This window comes from Schistocerca serialis, chromosome 2 (assembly GCF_023864345.2).
Source record: "Schistocerca serialis cubense isolate TAMUIC-IGC-003099 chromosome 2, iqSchSeri2.2, whole genome shotgun sequence".
NCBI lineage: Eukaryota > Metazoa > Arthropoda > Insecta > Orthoptera > Acrididae > Schistocerca > Schistocerca serialis.
The window spans coordinates 419,878,210-419,899,726 of NC_064639.1; the positions used below are offsets into that span (position 1 = coordinate 419,878,210).

Consider the following 21,517-nt stretch of genomic DNA (forward strand, 5'->3'; position numbering starts at 1 on the left):
TTTCTAAGATTAAATGTACGTTTACTCGGTATAATGTGAGGAAGCGCCGGAGAGCTGAAAGCACGCGTTGTAACTATTATGCAACTATTTCAACAGCCGAAGTATCTTCCAGACTAAAGATACCCCGAATCTTAACAATGATATTTCTTGATCACAGTACTGTTAGCTGTTTCTCCTCTCAGGTCTTCAAAACGTAGAATGTTATGCTCGTATGTTGTGATTACTAGAAAATACATGTTCGCATGGCCAATGAAAATAGCGTTTAGAAATTTCAGATGGCAACTATCCAAGCGAAGAACCATCGTTATCATTCACGACTTAATCGGCAGAAGACAGTCCACGGTAACAGATGATTGAGATCGTGATGTACTGATACGACCAGTAAAGCATCGTGTCTTAGAAAGGAGGTAAAATAAGTTCTATTGCATTCCCATTGCAACCTCAAACTCACTGCAGACATCAGCTTCTCGAGTATTAACATACCTTCACTTTTTGCAACATCGGCGTGCATCACAGTCTCTCTCTCTCCCTCTCTACTTCTGAGTCATAAGGATGATGGTGTCACTGCCGCTAGAACACAGTTTTTCTTGTGGTACAATTCATTTCCTTATTACGAGATGTTTGTGCCTCTATCTTCTAATAAAGAAATGCGGACTACGACTGCCTCGGTAATAAGCTTACTGGCGCTAACCAGAACTTAGCATTAAACTGGGGTTTCAATGGAAGGTGTAAAGCAATCTCACAGTGTAGTGGAGTTTTAAGAGAGATACAGCACTCTTCATGCATTTATCGTCTTAAAAATAATCGCACTTGGAAACAAAACACCGCTTACTGATGACGTGAACACTTCCTAGACAGATAAATATTACCAAGAAGAAGAAGACGGAACGATTACAGTTTGATATCTCTGGGAGCAATATTTATTGCACTACAGAGAGTAATTTGGTTTACTTCTGTTCTGTGTCTGGTCACAGTGATTAGAATCGCAGTGTCCAAGATTTAGCTGGATGAACTATTAGGTACAACTAAAATCATCTTGTGATATTCAATCTCATGAACACTGATTTTCTCTTGCAGTTCCTAGTGGGCGGTTGATTGTTATGGATTCTTGATGACAAACCCTACAACACTCCAGACGTTTTTTATTAAGGATATATTTGGCAACTCTGTTCGGTACAGCGCCTGAAAGAGAACACGTGGAGATGGCGCTGTTATGAGGACGAGACTTGTCCAATAGAAACAGACCACTAATGTGGACAGTTAGAAACGTTCGGATCGTCAGACAAGGAAAATATTGTTATTTTGGCAATTTCCACGTTGTATCCGTTCGTTGACCATTGTTAACAGCACGGAAGAGGGTGCAGTTGTTGCGAAGTGGCATCCGTGGCTACTTATAACACGTCTTTCGAATGAAACATCCCATTAATTTTATCTTATGAAATGCATTCGAAAATTGTGAATACTTTAGTAAACACAGTCGTGGTCGCATATAAGTCGTTACTTTTTGTTTGTGGATGATCATTTTCGATTTAATACAGAGATCATCATCTGATCTTACATTCCATGGTGACATTTCGTGGAACAATATTCCAGAAAAATTTAATTGCGAATACGATTGTACAATGGCTATAGGATTCACTACCAACATATGAAAATTTGTGCAGGACTGGAAAATACATGCATGTCCGATGGAACATTCCACAGAACTATACAGACACAGTAAAATACAAACACTGCCAAAGCAAGGCTATCTGACAATCGTAAACTGTATGCGAACACTAGGCAACGTAGGCACTAGAAAATCTGGAATTTTGAGTCAGTCCTGGAGGCGTGCGAGGATGGCTGAGCTGGTAGCAATGTCTTACCCAATGCGGAAAATACGGGTTCGAGTCCTAGTGCGGTCTCAATTTCTATATGTTACTAGTAAATCGTATAACTGTTGTGCAGTCATATTCGTAATTTTCGAATGCATTCATAATGTAATACGGCTGTCATCAGCAGTTTCTGTTCCTTCGGACTTGCATGAGTGTCCGAAGGAACATTGCATCGAATTATACAGACACAGCTCTACTGAGATTTATATTCAACTCACTGTGAAGTAAGGTAACAGAAAAAGTCATCATTAAGACCCATTTAGATAAGTGGCTGAATAGTATCACACAGAACTGATACGAGGTACTAATCGGTAGATTAATATCTCTAAAGTTTGTTTTCTTATAACTTAAATCAAGAAATGAAATAAAAGAAATTCGTAGCGATTGTACTATTATTAAAGTTAACTAGTAGGTCAGATGATGATTTACAAGCCTAAGTGTAAGGAACTGAGTAAAGACGGATTTTCGCTGCCCTTGTTGCAGAGCGGATGTGGACCACGGCGTGCTGACTGGCTCCCTGCGGCTGCCGCGGCTGCGCCTGGAGGCCGGCTACCACATCGACGGCACCGTGTTGCAGCGGCGCATCAGGGGCAGTGGCTCGCTCACGGCCAACATCAGTGAGTACTGTCCTGCTGCCACTATACATTCTACAGAATCTAAGTGTAGTGTGTATTCTTCACGCTTTGGTTAATGTGCGCTTACTTATTCGTTTAGCTGTTTTCATTTTTAAAATTTCATTTTATTTTCGTATGTTATAGGCCCGTATAAACAGAATTTCCGCTTCGGCTTCTATGTTACTTTTCATTGTCAAACATAATTATTAGACAAACTGCTAAAACGTACAAAAACTTAAAATCGCTCTGAAGGTTCTGATACCTCTGATATCTCAATATTGATTTTGAGCTTCATTTCATAATTTGTTGCCAATGGCACATGTTGTGAAAGGGAAAGGAGGAAGCAGACAAGCGAATACACATTACGTAAATAATCTCTCCCCCTTGATCCAAATGTGTGCTGTATTTTGTTATTTTGAGCTTCCAAAGATTGCTTAAACGAAATGTTTCATGAAGGTATACATCTACTGGTCCAGTAACCAAGTCAGTATGAATATCCGTACCGTGCGTATTTCTGTATTAACTGTATGTGAAATTAGCTTTTATGCATGTCATACTGAAGTTTCTCATTATTCGAATTGTTTAATAGTTCTCGTTAAACACATTAACGATCAGACTCACCTTAACGTCATATTTAGCACACCAGCATGACAGGAGGTTTTGAACAGCCCTGCTACAAACGAAGACTACATGGGTAGATCGATTAACTGATGAGGAGGTACTCAGTCGAATTGGAGAAGAAAGGAAATTTATGTCAAAAACTATGTAAAAGAAGAACTCGGTTGATACGGCGTTTCCTGAGACATCCAGTAATCGTAAGTTTGGTAGTGTGTGTGTGTGGGGGAGGGGGGGGGAGGCGGGGTGTAGAAACTGTAGAGGAAGATCAAGGGATGAATTCAATACACATTACAATGAACTACAGTTAATGGAGGCTATATTTGCACTATCTAAACTCACTGAAAATTAATCCCGCTATTCTGTACGCCAAGGCACATGGAATTCCATAAACTTTTACAAAACTAATGGGGAATTGGCATTCGTTAGTACTCATAACTTTTTTTTTTACAAATTGGCGCAGCACTCTGCAATCATGAAGATTATAGAAAATACTGGAAAGTTTTAAGTTGTGCACCACTGTTGTTCCGATTATTATTTGCTCGAAATACATCATTTCACTGTGACTCTGTTCGACAATAGTGGATCATGTCTATTTCAAACTCCATTAAGCTCTGATGGATAAATATCCTTCGCTGCACTGCAGCAGGTAGTCCAGCACAAATTTGATAATAGTGGATCATGTCTATTTCAAACTCCATTAAGCTCTGATGGATAAATATCCTTCGCTGCACTGCAGCAGGTAGTCCAGCACAAATTTGATAATACATCGTAGTTAAACGTGATGACACTCGATTAACATAAAACGAAGTATTCTACACTGAATGTTCATGCGTAAGAATCGTATCTACTATTTTTCGTCACAGGAACGGACAATTTCCCGAATTTCTTTCTTTTCAAAGGCATTGTCCACTATGAGGCGCTAGAATAACTACACGAAGACTACTCAGCATAAACAATGAAGAATACTGTCGTGGGACTTTTTTCTTGGCCGCAACGGCTTTTCCCACACTGTGTGTGTATCACTGAAACTGTTACTGTCAGATGCTTTGTTCGTTGAAGGAATATCTGGAAAGTAAATTGAGTATCCACAGGTAACAGGTAGCGCAGGAGAGTGTGTGGTGTTTGTTACCACTGAGTGTGTAGCTGCTCGATCTCGATGTGGCCGTGTGTTGCAGCGGACACGGCAGCGGAGGTGGAGGTACGCCTGCGCACCGTGTCGCGTCGCGGGGAGAAGTTCCTCACTGTTTCGGACACGGCGCTGCGGCTGGACGTGGGAGCCGCCATGGTGCTCTTCCGCAACCTCGAGCAGGGAAGCTCTGACATCGGTACGTACCTCTGGTGTCCACGTGACCTTTTGATGATTCTTGCACTACTTCAAACAGTTGTACTCCAGGGTGGCCACACTAGCGTCTTCTGTGGGGTTTCCTTCAAACACATACAACATGTATAAAAACAGATTTCAGGAACTTTGGGCATTTATTCTTCACATCAAAACATTACAAAATGTCCGTATGAACATGGGTCCGAAAATCTTTCGTTAGGAAGGTTATTTGTGAATTTTAAAACTTCCCTGGAGAACTGAATGTTCCAACAAATGTCGATCTTGCAGCCTGTCGTTGATTAATTCACTGCACGATATTTCGACTGGACACCTTCTAGTCATCTTTAGGTGCGCCATCGAAAACTTACGAAGACTTGCTCCGTTCTGCCCATATAGCTTCCTGCTAGTACGCGCATGCGTCAAAATTCAAGTTTACAGAAGGACCACACTTCACGGCGGCAGCGCCCTCGCTGGTGGAACCACGGAACCAAGTTGTCCTCTGTGCAATCGCTCGTCGCTGCCGCTGGAGCACACTGTCGTCCCAAAAAGACGTAGCCGTAGTCAGAATCACAGTTCTATCATACTCCATTGAATGTCCAGTTAAAATACAGTGTCCGGCAATAGTCGACTTGCTTGGTTGCAGAAGACACGTGAAACATTGATGTTCAGTGCAGCGTTCTTTCACAGTGGTTGTGGTCTGTGCTATATAACCCGTACTACACTGATAAGGTATTTTGTAAATTGTTGCCTTCCGCAATGACAAGTCGTCCTTCACCGATCCCAAGTTGTCTGCAATCTTAGATGGTGGACGGAAAATGACTTTCACTTGAAATTTGCTTAGGATTCCTGCTACTTTAAACGAAATGTTGTCCACAAAAGGAAGAAAAACTAAAGATTTTGCCGGATTTTTCTCCCCTTTATCCACTTCCTGATTCTTCATTTTAACTGACAGTACCCTGTCAATCTGCTGGGTAGAGTATCCATTCTTTCTAAACACCGTCTTCTGGTGGGCCAACTCTTCAGGTAAACTACCGAGGTCTGAGACAGTGTGAGCTGTGTGTATGAATGTGCTTAAAGCACGATCATACTTTGCGGCGAGTGATGACAACTTGACGCACGCAAATATTAGTACAAATCAGTATGAGTAGGCTTACGATAAACTGAATGCCTCAGAGAACTATCATTCTTTCGACTAACCAACACATCCAATAAAGGCAGAATGCACCGAATGTTCTTATGAATGGACTTGAGATGGCGAAGAAACTCCGTAAGTTTATCTCCTCTACGAGGCTACGCTATGAAAGTATAGTCTACATAACTCCAAAATAAATGTTCATGTGTGTGAATTCCTAAGGGACCAAACTGCTTCGGTCGTCGGTCCCTAGACTGCACACTACTTAAACTAACTTAAACTAACTTATGCTAAGAACAACACACACACCCATTCCCGAAGGAGAACTCGAACCAATGACGGGAGGGGCCGCGCAGTCCGTGGCAGGACGCCTGAAACCGCGTGGCCACTCCGCGCGGCCTTCCAAAATATAGTCGGTTTAAGTTCCGCTGATTCAAGTGCTCTCTCCTCGAAATCCTCCATAAAAACGTTGGCCACCAAGGGAGACGGAGGGTTGCCCATGATGACGCCGTCAGTCTGTTCAAAACATTCTACTACGAGGTAACAAAACGGTTTCATTCCTTTGTAGCCTCCAGTACCACTATACCAGTGCCTTCACATAAATTTCGTAGCGCAGTCGTGTCTGGATAAGTTAAAGTACTACGCTGAGGAGGAGTTTTCAAAAGAGCACTGCAAGTTTCCCTTATTATTTCTTCTGCAGCATCCGAAGGAAGGCGCCGTAGTGGCCGGACGGATTCTTCAACACTCACAAAACAAATGAAAGTGGCGCTCGAGGTGTAGGTGCGAGACTGAGTCCTTTGTTTAATCCAAACGGCGTCGCACCGTCCAAATTTTTCTCCGTGCAATTGACAATGGTACATTACCTCTTGTGGCGAAGACTGCTGTGACAGGAGACGATCAAATTTTGACATTTATTTACAGAGACATTCATCACATATTGTATTAACTAAAATATTTGATAGCTCTATACTGAGTTGTAGTAGTCTTTACATGTGTTCTTATAATATTATACAATATTACACATTCTCGAGCCACTCTGTGGCTGAGTCTGAGAGTCTGTGTATGTCCTTCAGATTATCCTCGTAGACACGCACTTCACATACATGTAAATGGTCCATTGACTCGACTTCCTCGCACTCACATTTAGGATTATCGAATAGACCCCATTTGTTCATCGGTTGCTTACACCAACCAGCATTCGTCCTGACGCGGTTCTACGTTGTCCACAATTTCGTCGGAAGGTTGAACCCATCGGTCTTTATGTTGGGACCGTCCACCAAGTATCGGTTTTTAAGTTCACTTAAAGCCCATAGCTCTTTCCAAGCTGTCTTCGAGTCGAAGCCTATTTTCCAGGAAGCTGACCTGGATTTAAACCGTTTGTAAGTGCTAGGTCTTGGTGTACAGGGAGTTCTGGGTTGTTTAGGATTTTTCTGTATGATCTTGCGGCTAAGTGTGGTCATCTAATTTTAGGGGGCACCCTGAGTGTTCCAGAAATTATCCACATTGTCGCCTGTGGTTGGACGTTCACTTTAGCTATGTGTACACTTCTCATCCAGATTGGCGAACAGTATTCAGTCAGTTGTAGACTAGGCCTAGTGCTGAAATCCTCAATGTGCTCACTCCACAGCCAAATATTGTTCCAAACAGTTTCGACAGGATAGTGTGAAACAATTCACTCCACGGCCACATGCAGTTCGAGATAGTTTCGATAGCACAGCATTAAAAGGGATTTTACTTTCTGTTTTGTATCTTCTAGATGTAAGTTATACGTTATAGTGCGGTCTAATTTCGCTCCCAAGTATTTAGACTTATCCTCAGGCATGATACGTTTGCCATTCATAGAGAGTTGCAGTTTCCTATTTGTATCTCTGTTGTTAAGGTGCATCACGCTGCTGGTCATTTATTGGGGTTTGGATGTAGTAGGGAGATGTGAAGGGATTTATTATTCACGACACAAAAATGACACATTTACCAAACACATTTACATACAAGAAGATTTATGATTCATGGCAAACACATTCACGTTTACAGCAATTGCTCGAAGTGAGCACCTCCTCCTTCCATGCATCCCGTAAACCGACATTCCATACTTTAGCGTAAGCTGTGGAAAACTCCTAGTGGGTTCTGTGTTAATTTTTTGTCATATCCATCTGCGATACGCTCCCTCTGAACATTGACATTGGGTAGGCGAGTTGCATACATCAAGGACTTTAAATGTCCTTAAAGAAAAAATCCATTGGATTCAAATCTACTGATCAGGCAGGACATCCAATGAATTTCCTCGACCAATCAACTGTTCGCAAACTGGTTATCGAGATGCTAGCGAGCTATACATGTAAAGTGAGGTGGAGCAGCAACAGGCGTGAACCACATTCGTTGGATGACATCCAGAGGCACGTGGTCAAGTAAATGTAGCGACTCATGTCTGAAAAACGTCAGATACATTGATCCAATAAGACGTTGCGGAAAGAAGCTAGGGCCAGTGAGATGATCAAGAATGATTCTTCGCCACATGTTTAGGCTAAACCTCTGTTGTCTGTCTTGTCGCGTTTCATGAGGAATTTCGTAAGCCCAGACGTGATTATTATTATTTTAACTGAGGTTCCAGTTACGTGAATAAGGTATATACTAAGAACTGCAGAAAGACAGCATATTGCCCCAACAGTTGACATAAAGTTCTTCTTGACGGATAATCTGCATCATTTAATCTTTGAATTAGTTGAAGGTGATATGGATACTGAAGATTTTCATGCAGAATTCTCCAGATCGTCGAGTGATTAGCGCCTTAGATTCTCGCATCTCACCTTGTACTTGTTGGAGTTCCACTCCGAGTACGTAGAATCTACTCAAGCTCATACGTTCGCACATAGCGTGGTCTCGTACAAACTGAAACACTCTTCTCAAATGAGCCTGTCTCCCGGAACAGTTGGCGAAACCGTATGAACGTTCCTGCACAAGGTAACTATCTCGCAGGATAACGTTAAGCATGAGGCTGCCGTGCTGCCTCCGCTTTCCCATCTACTAGGCGGTACTTGCTGTGCATATACGTAATTTTAGACACTGAATACGTCGTTATGATGGAAGTTATTCTAAAACAGAACGAACGACAATCAGACAAAACAAAACAGTTGTACAAGCAATCCTCAACAAGGAAATGAGTAAACATGCACGTTTGAGGTAAGTTGCACAACCAGGAGTCACTGGAGGACATACCTTTCATCCCTCTCCAACGAAGGATTCTCAGACCCATGTTCATATGAACTTTTTGTAATGTTTTGATGTGAAGAATACATCCCTAAAGTTTGACACATGTTTCATTCACCCTGTAGACTACATTCTTTCCAGTATCCTCACAACAAATCCGTCTACTATCTACTGTCACAACCAGCGATTTTACAGATACGTACCGTTTAATATCGCTTCTTAAATAGTGTGACCTGATTTACAAATTAATATGAGTCTTCCAGACTGCGAGATACTGTTTCCTCGCAACTCAGTCTCTGTGTGCAACGGATCAGTGGTGAAGTGGAAAAACCGATTACTGCAAATTATCAAAAGCTAATCAGCCGTTACTAAGCGTGGGTGTTTAGATTTGCGAGTTGATCGGCCTTTTCGTTACGAGAATTGTAATCAGGTCTGATGGCCAATGAAATGGCAAAATGGTTCAAATGGCTCTGAGCACTATGGCACTTAACATCTGTGGTCATCAGTCCCCTAGAACTTAGAACTACTTAAACCTAACTAACCTAAGGACATCACACACATCCATGCCCGAGGCAGGATTTGAACCTGCGACCGTAGCAGTCGCGCGGTTCCGGACTGAGCGCCTAGAACCGCTAGACCGCCAATGAAATACTTCGCCATATAAGGTCTGTAAAATTATTAAAACAAGCAGTGAATTTGTGTACCATTCCGCTAGTCTGATGATACGAAACGTAATGAGTGAGCTTGAGGCAGACATTAAATTAAAAAAAAAAGTGTATTTTTTAAAATTAATGTTTCATAAGCACATCACTTCACCAAATGTTAGAAAAATGTGAACTTTTATGTCAGATACTCTTAATTCTTTACAATAAAATACATTCCTACATTGCTACGTACCTCATTTCCACATACTACGCGAATACAACGTACCGGCTCACAGAGATGAACAACCATATTCTGTCGAGACTCAGGTTCACATGATGAACAACTACAAACAACGCTGTTGAACTGACCAATGAGCATTCGTCTACTCCGCTATCCCTTTTCGACGTCTTTGTTTTTACTTGCATATATTCCCGTACATTCATTTTGGTATTCTACTGGTCAGCATAACTTTCCTTTTCAGATGAAATATGTTTGATGCACTTCAGTCTAAAGTCACTCGCACCGTAATTTAAGAGAACTCGTGAAACATAGTACGAATTTTGTTGTCTAACTTTTCCGCCCCAAGGATCAGGATGCACTTCCAGATTTCACTGTTCGTGCCGCTAGTCGGTGCTCTTCAAGCGGGAGCAGACTCCAAACAAGCGTATTATTGCTATTATCATTGTCACTGTTAGTTTTCATCTGAGTATTGACTTGTGCGGCCATCGAGACACTTAAACCTGTATATATAAAGTAAAATACAGTTGCGTCACATCAAACGATGACCTCCATTTCAGTTAAAAATGGATGTAATAGATACTGTACTCTAAAGTCTTTCGTGTGTAACAGCAAGGCTATCAAAGTCTCCAAGGGCACCAAGTGTTAACCAGCTGTTGTAACAGTTATTTTCTAGTATCATATCTGTACAGGCATCCGACACGGTGTGGATGGCATCTGCTTCCGTACTGCAGTCGCACAATGAGGATATCACCAACCTGATGTAGGTGTTTCCCGTAGCAACTGTGGTTGAACATTAGGTGTGTTACAGTGTTCTTAAATCACCTGGGGCAGTGATTATTCTCTCGCTAGAACTTAGTCACTAGTATTGGGGTCATTTTGGCATAATCTCTACCTCTGTATTTGAATAATTCTTACCATTTTGGCTTCCACACTCTGATTATTATCGATAGTTTGAAACAAGCATCTTCCATCCTCTACAGGATGTTCGGAAATTCAGTTTAAAAACTTCTAGGACTTGTAGAGGGAAGTGAGTACGTAATATACTGAATTGGAACCCATGTCTGAAAAACATAACGTACCGCTTCCGTGCTACATCCATTTCAAACATGTTGGTAAAGCGACCACTTTAGTACATCATTTGTTTTACAGTTCCACTCATTAATAGCCAAACAAATTGCTCGTGTACTCGTTGGCGGATTCTCTTCAACATGATGCAGTACAGTCTCTTCCAAATCGGGAGTGCGGTGTCTCCTTGCAGCACCAGTCACGCCTGCTGGCGGTGAAGGTACCTTTTTCCAAGCCGTTGCGTAATTGTGGCGAAAAGTGTATGCGATGGAGTCGGACGTTGTGGAGAACGATCTTGATAAAGGCGACAAGCAGCTCTTTCATTACTGTGAGCTTCGTCATTCAGAAGGATTATGTAGACATATTCCACAAAGCTGTACTTAACCACGTTGATCTAACACTCACAAACAAGCGAATGGGGCTCGAACCACGTTAGAGGGGTAGAACAGACGGCAAATGACATTTCTTGATGCAATAATTTACCAACAGCCGTGTATATTTTAGACATTTATTTTATGAACTTCTTATATGCTACATGTTTCGGAATTACATTGTTGCCATCTTCAGGCCCCACACTTCATGGTCGTATAATCGCTATACACGGAAGAAGCCATATAACTGGATTCGTGAATCAAATCGCTTTGCAACAGCTCTTGGTGGCCACCAAGAGCTGTTGCATAGTGATCTGATTCACGGATCCAGTTATATGGCTCCCTCCGTGTATGACGTGTGGGGCCTGAAGATAGCGTCAATGTATTGCCGAAACTGGTAGCATATAAGAAGTTCATAACCATGTTTTTAAACGGCTGTAGCACGGAAACGGTACGTTTTGGACATGGTTCCTGTTCAGAATATTATGTACTCACTCCCTCCACAAATCCTTGAAGTTTGTAACGGGAATTTCCGAACATCCTGTATATCGTGTGTGGTAAGTAACATATTCCATTTCTTCATAGGATATTTCAAAACTATGGGAATGTGGGTAGTAACTGCTTACATAGGTGTAAAATAAAAGCTGACGTATTTTCCAGTGATGGCGACGAACAGCTTCCTGAACGAGAACTCGGTGTCACTGGTGCGCGAGCTGCGGCCTGCTGTGGAGAGTGTGGCGGCCATGGTGCTGCGAGACGTGCTGAGCAAGGCGTTCCGCGCCGCACCGCTGCGCGTACTCTTCCCTGAAGACGCCAAGCACTGAACGGCAGAAACATTCACTGCCGCCCAGCATCACTTCCTCTTCTCACCAGACTCCCTCTCTCGCAACACATGTCGTCCTATTTGGCAGCTACGTGCCCGAGGGGCTCCTTCCATCCCCTCAGGGTTTATCAAAATGGTGTTTTTATCTCGCTGTGGCCCTTTATTGCTTTCAGATTCCATAGTTTGAATCCTGCGCTTCCCGTGGAAGTGTTAGAGAAATTGAATCATAACACAGTGAAAATAGTTACGTAACATTAATGATATCAGCTTCCTGTCAAGGCAGAAAGAACGTGCTCTAAGGAACACTGTTTCATTGCTCGTTATACACTAAAAAGTAAATATGAAGACGATCGAGTGATTATTTTATAAACTATTATTGTAACTGTCATTGCCCGAGAGAATAATGTTTGGTTTCATTGTTTACTTAATTATAATTTTTTACTTAAGACTGAACGAACTGAGTTCCATATAATTACGAGGGACATCACAATTTTCATACGTCATACCTACAAAGTACAAAACATATAGGCTCTTATTTAATATTTATTTTTATTTATGGCTTATAACTGTGTGTACTGCAATTTTGTAACTTGTTAATTATATTAAGAATAAAACTTCATTTAACTGATACTTTTATTCCTTCAGTCTTAAATATTTGATACTTGATTGTTACATCTCCAGTCTCCTTTACTGCTACATGTCTCTTCGCCTGTTTCTTGCACGAACTAATGAGTGTCTGTAAAATGGTATTAGTTTTGGCTTTCTATTTGCTTTCTTTCTTACGATATCTTCTTTTCAACTGTTAATCTTTGTATTTCGTTCCCTGTCCCTGTCGAACATATTGTTCCCGGAAAGCTTACCCAATACTCTAACCCTTTATTCTAGCAGTTTAGATTTCTGTTTTCACTAGTGTTAGAGATTCACTGACACATCATAGATGGGATGACTATTCTCCAGAAATTTTTTAATAACGTTTCTAGCATTAACTTTCTATTAAGTGATAACTTAGTTTGTTACAACGGTTTCGCTGATGTATTTGATTGTAACTACATTGTTTTAGGGTCGTTACTCATTCGTAAAGAAAATTTATTCTTTTACTTTACTGTTGTTCGATGTAATTGGGCTCGATGCTGACTCCCATCCCTCAAAAGCTGAGTAATTCACACAGGTGAACTTCGCCAGAAAATATTATAAGCATTCTATGTAAAAAAAAAGTTGTTTGTATGAGAGAAAACTGAATATAATGATTTCTAAAACTTTCTCTTCATGTAACATGTAGGGAAAAGTCGCCTAATTTGGGAAGGAATTTTCAGTAGATTATAGAAGAAAATAAAAACCATTTATTTTGGCACAAACACTAAAAATACTTTATTTAACGTGTTAGAATGATGATGCATGTTCAGTTTCTGCTTTCGTTACAGTTATGAATTATATATGCTGTAAAACAAATAATGTTGCAAAACGGTCTCTCTTGAAAATAGGTTCCTATTTGGGGAGGCCTTATGAACGTTGTATATAAACCAAGAAGCAGATATTTGGCACCTGCAGTACCTTCAAGACACCTATTATAAACACATGTCTGCTTGTAGAGCCAGCACATGCTGTGTGTGCCCATTTCATGCATTTTGAGCATGGAATCCAGTTATTCCAATTTTGATCGTCCGAGAAGAGCCATGCACAATAGACGCACTCAACATCTTCATTGTAGTCGCTATCTTCGCTTTCATCAGACAGTTCAGTGTCATTTGCTTCAGACTCTGATGAAGATTCAATGATCCTCCGTTTCTTGCTAGTTGATTTATCACTGCCAGGTGCATGGTTTGATGCTCCGTGGTTACCATGTCCTGCATTCGTAATTTGCTTCGGTGTTACCATCATTTGTTTTGAGTCCACAAATTGACGCTTATGAGAAGACCCAGTGATAAGCTGAGCAGAACCAGTGCGGGATCTTCTGGAACCTATTTGGCTTCTAATTTTTGGAAGAGGGTGCAGATTCCAGTGTTTCAGGAACGGCTTTCTTTTAGATCCCCACGGAGTCCCTTGTTATGGATCCTCATTTGCAGATGGACTATTCTCAGGAAGATCAGCCAGTTCTTCTACAACAGCGGATCGGAAACTCTGATTATTGGTTGGGAACAGAGGTGCGTTCCGGAAATCGTTTGGAAACATGCTTACACTGGCCAAATTAATCACGTCGATATTTCTGACATGGGTGAAGTGTTCATCCGCCTTTCGCTGGTTTCACATGGAGCAAGAAGTGGCGAAAGTATTGCGAAAAAATGCCTGTTTGTATCCACCATGAAAGATAGCATGCAAAAATGGAAGAGCGCCGTACATTAATTCCATCTTCATTTTCTTCCGTGGGAAGATCATCAGAGGCGGTATGAAATGCCCCAAAGGGCTCATGCATGTGACTACAGTAATGAATGCACCCCTTTCAGCAGCCCGTAGAGAATCAGTCTGCTTTTGCCCCTTCAGTGCAACAATTTTAGTGTGCTTATGCTGCACAAATATGATGCCAGTGTCGTCAGAGTTAAACAATCTGGCTGGGTTGCTCTTGACTGAATGTAAGGTTGGCTCATAAATGTCAAAAAACTTGCTGACAACTTCAGCTGTGAAACCCTTAGCTTTGGCGAATGAAAGTCCTTGGGGAGACCTAACAGAGAGTTCGGGATTCCTTTTTAAGAAGTTGCGTAACCATTTTCTACCAGCTTGCTGTTTTCCTTTCAAAAATGGGATTTCAATGATATTTTTTATAGCAAGCTAATAGGCAACTCTATGGACATGTTTCTAGAGAGACCACAGGATCGCCGCTCCATCAGGATGCGGTAATTCTTCAAGTCTTCTTCCAGTTGCAGAGGAGAAATAAGTTCCCTTCCTATTTTGGTATCTACAGATTCATCTGGGCATTTGTTGCCTTTAACACAGCGTTCCAGCGTTGTTTGAGGAACACCGAAGATGTGAGATGCTTTATAGCTCCCCATGTCTTTACTGAACATAGCTAAGCCAGAATGGCAGCCTTCATTTGTCAGTGATCAGAACGTTTTCTAGGCGCCATCTACAAAAGAAATGTAATTGCTAGGGACTCTTCCTCTGTTTAAATTAGAATATTTTCTTTGGTATCCCATTCAGAATATAAAATGAAAACATATTTACAGATATATAAGTAGGATTTATCTAAAACTAATTTTATAGAAAGGAAATGTGATTATACATACATGTAGACAAACTGAAAGCTACAATGAATAATTTGGGATCCCAATTTGAGAAGCTCCATATTAGCAATTTTAGGCTTCTCCAAATTAAGGTACCTGCACATGCTACCAATACATGTTCCATTAATGTACTTCGCAGTTCGTGAACAATGAAACTGTTTATGTCATTGGGATCCTAAGGCGGTATAGATTTAATGTACGTATAATTATTTAATCATGTGCTCAACCTCTCATAACATATTTCCAGCTTTCTGACGACAAACAAAACATCCAGGATGTAAACAATGCTTTTCTTCTTGTAGCAGCGCAATACAAGGTCAATCTATTGAAAACGTCAGCTTCCAAAGTCACTCACATGCTGTCCTCTTGTTACAATGATCGTTCCAAGATGGCACCGTTTACTTCACAGAAATACCTGACCTCCCAAACTGAGGACCCTTCCCAGAACAGGGGACTTTTCCCTACTTAGGTATTGTATTCTATTGCTGAGCAAAACTGACTGTTGTTTGGCCTTGTGTTACGCAAACGAAATGTGTCGTGAAATAAAATATTAAACTTTTTGAAATACAAAATTTGAAAGAAAAAATTAATCTAATTAAATGCCAAGAGAAATGTACTCAATGAAAACTATAGAACTAAAACTCAGTACCGAAGCACATTTTGAACGATACGTAATATGAATTACAATGTTAGACTAAGAATATCCGCAAAAGTAAATTACTGCTCTACTCGGAAACAATAACTGTTTTCACTGAGAATTAATGTACTTGCCAACGCGACAGCCAACAATCCTGTCTAGACACTGCTTGCTCGAGAATGCAAGGTCAGATCTGGGCTGAAATAAAACTGACTTACCTCTTGCTCAGCAAGTTGTTTTTGTGTCTGGAGTACTAACTATCTCGAAAACAAATACAAATCAGCAGATGCAGAAGCTAAAGGTAAATAATCTGCTCCAAATTATTTTTTGTCAGAAAGAATCTTTAACCTCGTGTGGCGTAAGGTGCAATGCACAAATAATAAAAATTCAAAACTCTTCTGTGAACCATGGAGGTGGGTTTTGCTTTAAAAAATCGTTTTTGCGAAATAAAACTTTGATTGTTGAGAAAAAGATAGCACAACATAAGAAGATTAACAATTTCAAAATTATTGCATTACAAAAATTGCAAACATACTTTTAAAATTCCTCCAAAATCTTCTCCATCAATATAAAGAACAAGAAAGTGTTATAAATGTGTTTTCATCTCGATGATAAAGTATTTCAAATAATTTCTCCGAGATTCACAAATAATAAATCTCTTTCACTGAAACTCAACTTCTCGCTACTGTGGCCCAAATAAGAATTTTTCAGCGCCACATAGCTGACTGATTAACAAGTCAGTCACAGATCGAAGTAAACACAAAGTCAAGGATCTCATTCACTGTTACTACAGTGATCTCATTCCTTTTTGTCCCAATACATTAAAGATGAATTATTTACAACAGCAGAAAATTTATGAGAACCTTACAGTATTTCTTAATAAATATATTTAAATTACAGATACATCTATTCAATGATCTCACTGTTAACTACAATATATTGGACGTCAACGAAGACTGATATCATGAGAAAATTGATAGAGCTAAGATGGTGAGTGCAGAAATGAGGTTCATTCGTAGGTTGGTTACAGGGAGGATTAAAGAAGCAAAGTACGAGGTCTTCAGTCAGTCATTCATGAAGCAGATCAATGAAGAACGACGTTGCTAAACAGAAGCGAAACCCGTCTAGGGGCGGAATCACATAGTAAGTCACTCGCTTATCCGTTTATACAATGTCAGCAATGCAAAGCATCAACAACATACCGAATGCCAGATGTAATCCATGTCCGAACAGAATAACTCTCAATGATATAGAAAGTAAAATTTTTATTTTTTGTTTGAATTATGTACCGATATTTTAAACTTTTTTGGTTTTCTACGTCGTTCCTATGTTTCGTTCTATGTTTCTCCTCATTCTGTCTCATTACAGATGGTTTTTTCTGCAGAAAAACTAGCTTTCATAAATTATAGTTTTGCTTTCGACAGAGTTCAAGTTTTGAGGGTGTTACTTCGGATCACATTTTGCATTATATTTGACAGACATATATGCCTATATGCCTGAGATTACATCGAGTATTTCATGTACCTACTGTAAACAGACAACCGCTGTATGCAATGATACGAATGTTTCATTACCACTCAGACAGGATGTGCTAATGAGACGATATTACTAATTTACAGAAATGTTTTTGAAACACTTAGTGATGTAAGCAAGAGAGATGAGCAACATCATGGTGCATATTTGACGACACATAGCCTCTGGTTGCGTTCCGAGACGATTTTGTACAACGTCAGCCTTTTGGGTTAGGAAGTGTGAGGGAGGCCGCTAAGTTCAAACTGTGTCGAGAAAAGAAAAATGATGGCAGTCTCAGCCGTTCTGTAGAGATCTACTTTACCAGGCAGGATACCTAAGACAGAAGTTTTACTGTCTTCCCTGTGCTAAGGGCAGGGGAACAGCGTACCTACAGTGACCAATTGGGTTAGCAACATGAGAGAAGCCGAACAGGAGACAGTACCCACCCGACGAAAAGAAGACCAAACAAGCGGGTCTTCTACACCAGTAGTGTTGCATGTACGTATGTAACGACACACTTTGTGAAAGATGAGCACTTACAGGAAACCTTATTCACGGTAATTGTAACACAAAATGCGTAATCAACATCGATCAGAAGTATTTCCACGACGAGTCGTTAAAATGCCATACGCACTTGACAACATCCGCATAGCACCTGGCTCTGAAGCCTGCGCAATCGAGTTACACAGTCGCTACTGCAGAACACGTCACAGTGTTCAGGTAAATACTCTGTGTGTAGCAAAATCCTGGAGCAGTTGTTTTTCTGATTTCTTCCACATTCAATAGAATGTAGTGCATTTCTTTTTGCCACACTTTGTTCATACGAAATTCGAAAAGAATATACACAATTTTTACCAGGCTTCCCTTGTCGTTGTCCATAAGACCAAATACTATGCAGGGTCTCCCAGGAAGAATGGTCAATATTCAGGGACATCATAAAAACGATAGTTCGAAGCAGAAGGAGTCTAGTAAACAAGGAGTGTAAAATGCATACCTTAAGAGCTATGAGCACCTTTTGATACCCGATACTGTGAAACAAATCTCTTCCATCGCAAGCTTTTGCTTTACATATTTCGTGAAGTTGTTTCGTGAGGAGATGATGGTGGAATTTGAACTTGCTAAATGACAGAAGGAAAACTGACTTTTAAAAAATTGTATTGCAGAAACTGAAACTTATTGTCTAACTATCACATTCATCTTTACAAAACTTATCTTGGCAATTTTACTCTGCCAAGTGATTAATTACTGAAATGATAAAAGAGAGGTAAAATCTGTAACCTCTCAGTGCAAGACATGTGAACTGATAACTCTACTCACTGTCGTATGAACAACCAGCTAACTAACCAAAACCAATTAAGAAAAAAATAAACTAAAGCTTCTCGTTCCAAACACAATTACGCTCAAGCGAGGAATGCAGCGGCAACTTTACCTCACAATCTTCACTTGTCCAGTTAATCTTTGCCAAATCACATTTCACTATTCTTCCTTGTATGGATCTTTATCTCTGTGCTCTGCAAGCTATTTGCAACCGCTCAGTAGCACAGCCTACAACTGACTCTCTCACTAGCTTAGCTTAGAATGCCAACTGTACTGCAGCGGCAATACTACAGATAGCCAAAGATCACAGTGCTTGTGCTCACAACCTCTGTGGCGTCAAGTATCGACTATCGAAAACTATTGTTTGAAAAATGTTTAGCGTACAAATATGAAATATGTCAGATCCAACGAAAATATAAAGCTCACATTGCTTTCCTTGGATATCAAAAGTAAACTAGAAACATTACGCCGCCTAGCATCCATTTATGTCAATGGGGTAAACACGCACTGTCGTATGAAGTATTTTATGAAGAATGGACCATTAATTAATCTCAGACGGAGATTGGCGGAATGATAGAACAACTTGTCACCATGTTAGATTGTAGCTAACACCATGAGCCATCACAAGACTTACAACGCAAGACTTATCTGTTAAAGATTGCGTGATATGTCGCCAATAGCTACACTGTTTTATAAGGAATGAAGCGTTTCTACCCAGCCCCTGGCCCCAGTCTTTAGATGAGATCCAGGTGAGACATTACTCAAAGGGGCGGTAAGAATTTAGCGGTTTACAATAGGAATAATTTAGGACAATCGAACTGTCGCGACATAGGGGATGGATGATTTTACTAAAAACTGCATAGTGTAGTGCGCAGCAGGAAAATTCCCCTCATGAACACGACAATTTACCTTATTGAATTCCACCCTCTTTATATTTACCTGCAGATCTGCCTGGTGTTAGGCCATTGAGTAGGCTGGCAGACGTCATTGTTAGGAAACAGAATCCGATCAGACCGCGCAGTTTAATTGCAAAATATTGCATACAGCCGAGAAATGATAGGAATGAATATGTCCTGCGGGTTCGGGAACTTAACTGAAAAGTAGTTAAAAAGGAAATTAATTATTTCCGATCGTTCTTGTCCATCCGCCGCCGCCATCTCCTACGTTTGCCGCTAACATGTAGAGAAAACAGCACAAATGACTAAATGGCTTGAATTAATAACGTAGCGGACACAACACAGATTTAAACAACCTTTATCACACAATTATAGATACACTGATCAGTCAGAACATTACGATCACCGAGCTACTACCCGTGTAGGCAACAGCAGCGTTACTTGGCGAGGAAAGACTCCTAGTCAGGTACAAGCACGGAGCATGTTGTACCAGTGAGCGTGCTGTCCGTGTGTAAATTGGGGAAAGCGTGCGATCTATCTGCGTTTGACCGAGGGAAGATTGTGATGGCCCGGAGGCTCGGCACAAGCATTTCGGAAACTACACGACTTGTCGGGTTTTCGAGGAGTGCTGTGGTGCCGTCAAGTGGCGAAACCAAGTAGAGACACGTGCATACGTCGTCGGTTTGGGCGGCCACACCTCATTACAGATTCGGACGTCGTAGTCTGGACAGATTGGTGTATCAAGACAGGCAGCGAACTGTGGCGCAGCTAACATCATACTTTAATGCTGGGCAGAGCAAAGTGTGTCAGAACACTCAGTGCACCCAACGCTCCTAATCATTGGCCTCCGCAGCCGACGACCCATACATGTGTCACTGTTAACACCACGACTTCGGCAGCTATGACTGATATAAGCACTTGACCATCGGCACTGGATGCTGGTACAATGGCAGAACGTTGCATGACGGCCAAGGAGTATCGTGCACTGGTTGCAGACCACGTACACCCCTTCATGACGATCGTGTTTCCCGACAGAAGTGCTATTTTTCAGCAAGATAATGCGACATGTCACAAGGCCAAGAGTGTGATGGAGTGGTTTGAGGAACACAGTGACGAGATTCAATTGATGTACTGGTCCTCCAACTCGCTAGATCTGACCTCGATCGAACAAATATGCGATGTGATTGAACGTGGCGTCAGATCTCATCGCCTCCTTTCCCGGAATTTACCTGAATTAGGTGACTTTTGTGTGCCAATTCCCTCCAGCGATCTACCAAGACGTCATTGCATCCCTGTTACAACGCGTCGCCTCTGTTATCCGTGCCACGTGCCAGAGGTGGACACACAGATCATTAGGTATGGTACGTGGACCCCTATTCGTACCACACTTACCCACCATATCTTAGATACCATAAATGAGGAAGCGGGATGGAATCATGGTTGGTAGTCACAATTTGTAATTAAGACAGTTTATTGACATTACGTCTTTTAATGAATTTGACAATTACAAATTGTGGACGAACCACTAGATAAAGCTTTGCAAATACAGTTAGAAACCCAGCGTACTCAGTACTCAAATAAACAGTCCCTTAAGAGAAAGTTATAAAATACTTAATGTGCCAGGCATTTATAGAAACCTTAAGCATAGCAATTATCAATTACTTCACATAGCCACTTCATCAAACTCCTTAAATCCAGTTATTACATTAAGATGGCCACACTTAACATTCTTCACTAAAATACCCCTATAAACTTACTATTTCAATCCGTTAAAGAAGCACTTGTTAAAAGGTCAATTACAAACTTAGCGTTGCCGGGAACTAATACCCCTCGCTTTATTTTCCCTTACTAAGAAAACAGAATTACTCACAAACCTCAGAAAATCAAACTCCCATATAGGATTTCCCATAAAATACATATAATGAAAACAGTTACCAATAAAGGATGACTTAATGACACTTCAACACTAGTGCCAAGCTAAGATCCAATTACATAACACCATAGAACCATTTACATAAAAAACTACAGGAGAA

The 21,517-nt window shown here is 40.8% G+C and overlaps 1 protein-coding gene across 1 annotated transcript in view; it reads left to right on the plus strand.

The window, feature by feature from the left end:
- LOC126457275 (uncharacterized) overlaps positions 1–12,537 on the plus strand; it is a 54,123-nt gene extending 41,586 nt beyond the window's left edge. The window contains exons 4-6 of the mRNA XM_050093438.1: positions 2,358–2,491; positions 4,282–4,431; positions 11,745–12,537. Of these exons, the coding sequence (XP_049949395.1) occupies positions 2,358–2,491; positions 4,282–4,431; positions 11,745–11,908 (448 nt within the window). The 3' untranslated portion in view covers positions 11,909–12,537. The remainder of the gene's footprint in view (positions 1–2,357; positions 2,492–4,281; positions 4,432–11,744) is intronic.
- Positions 12,538–21,517: the final 8,980 nt, after the last annotated feature.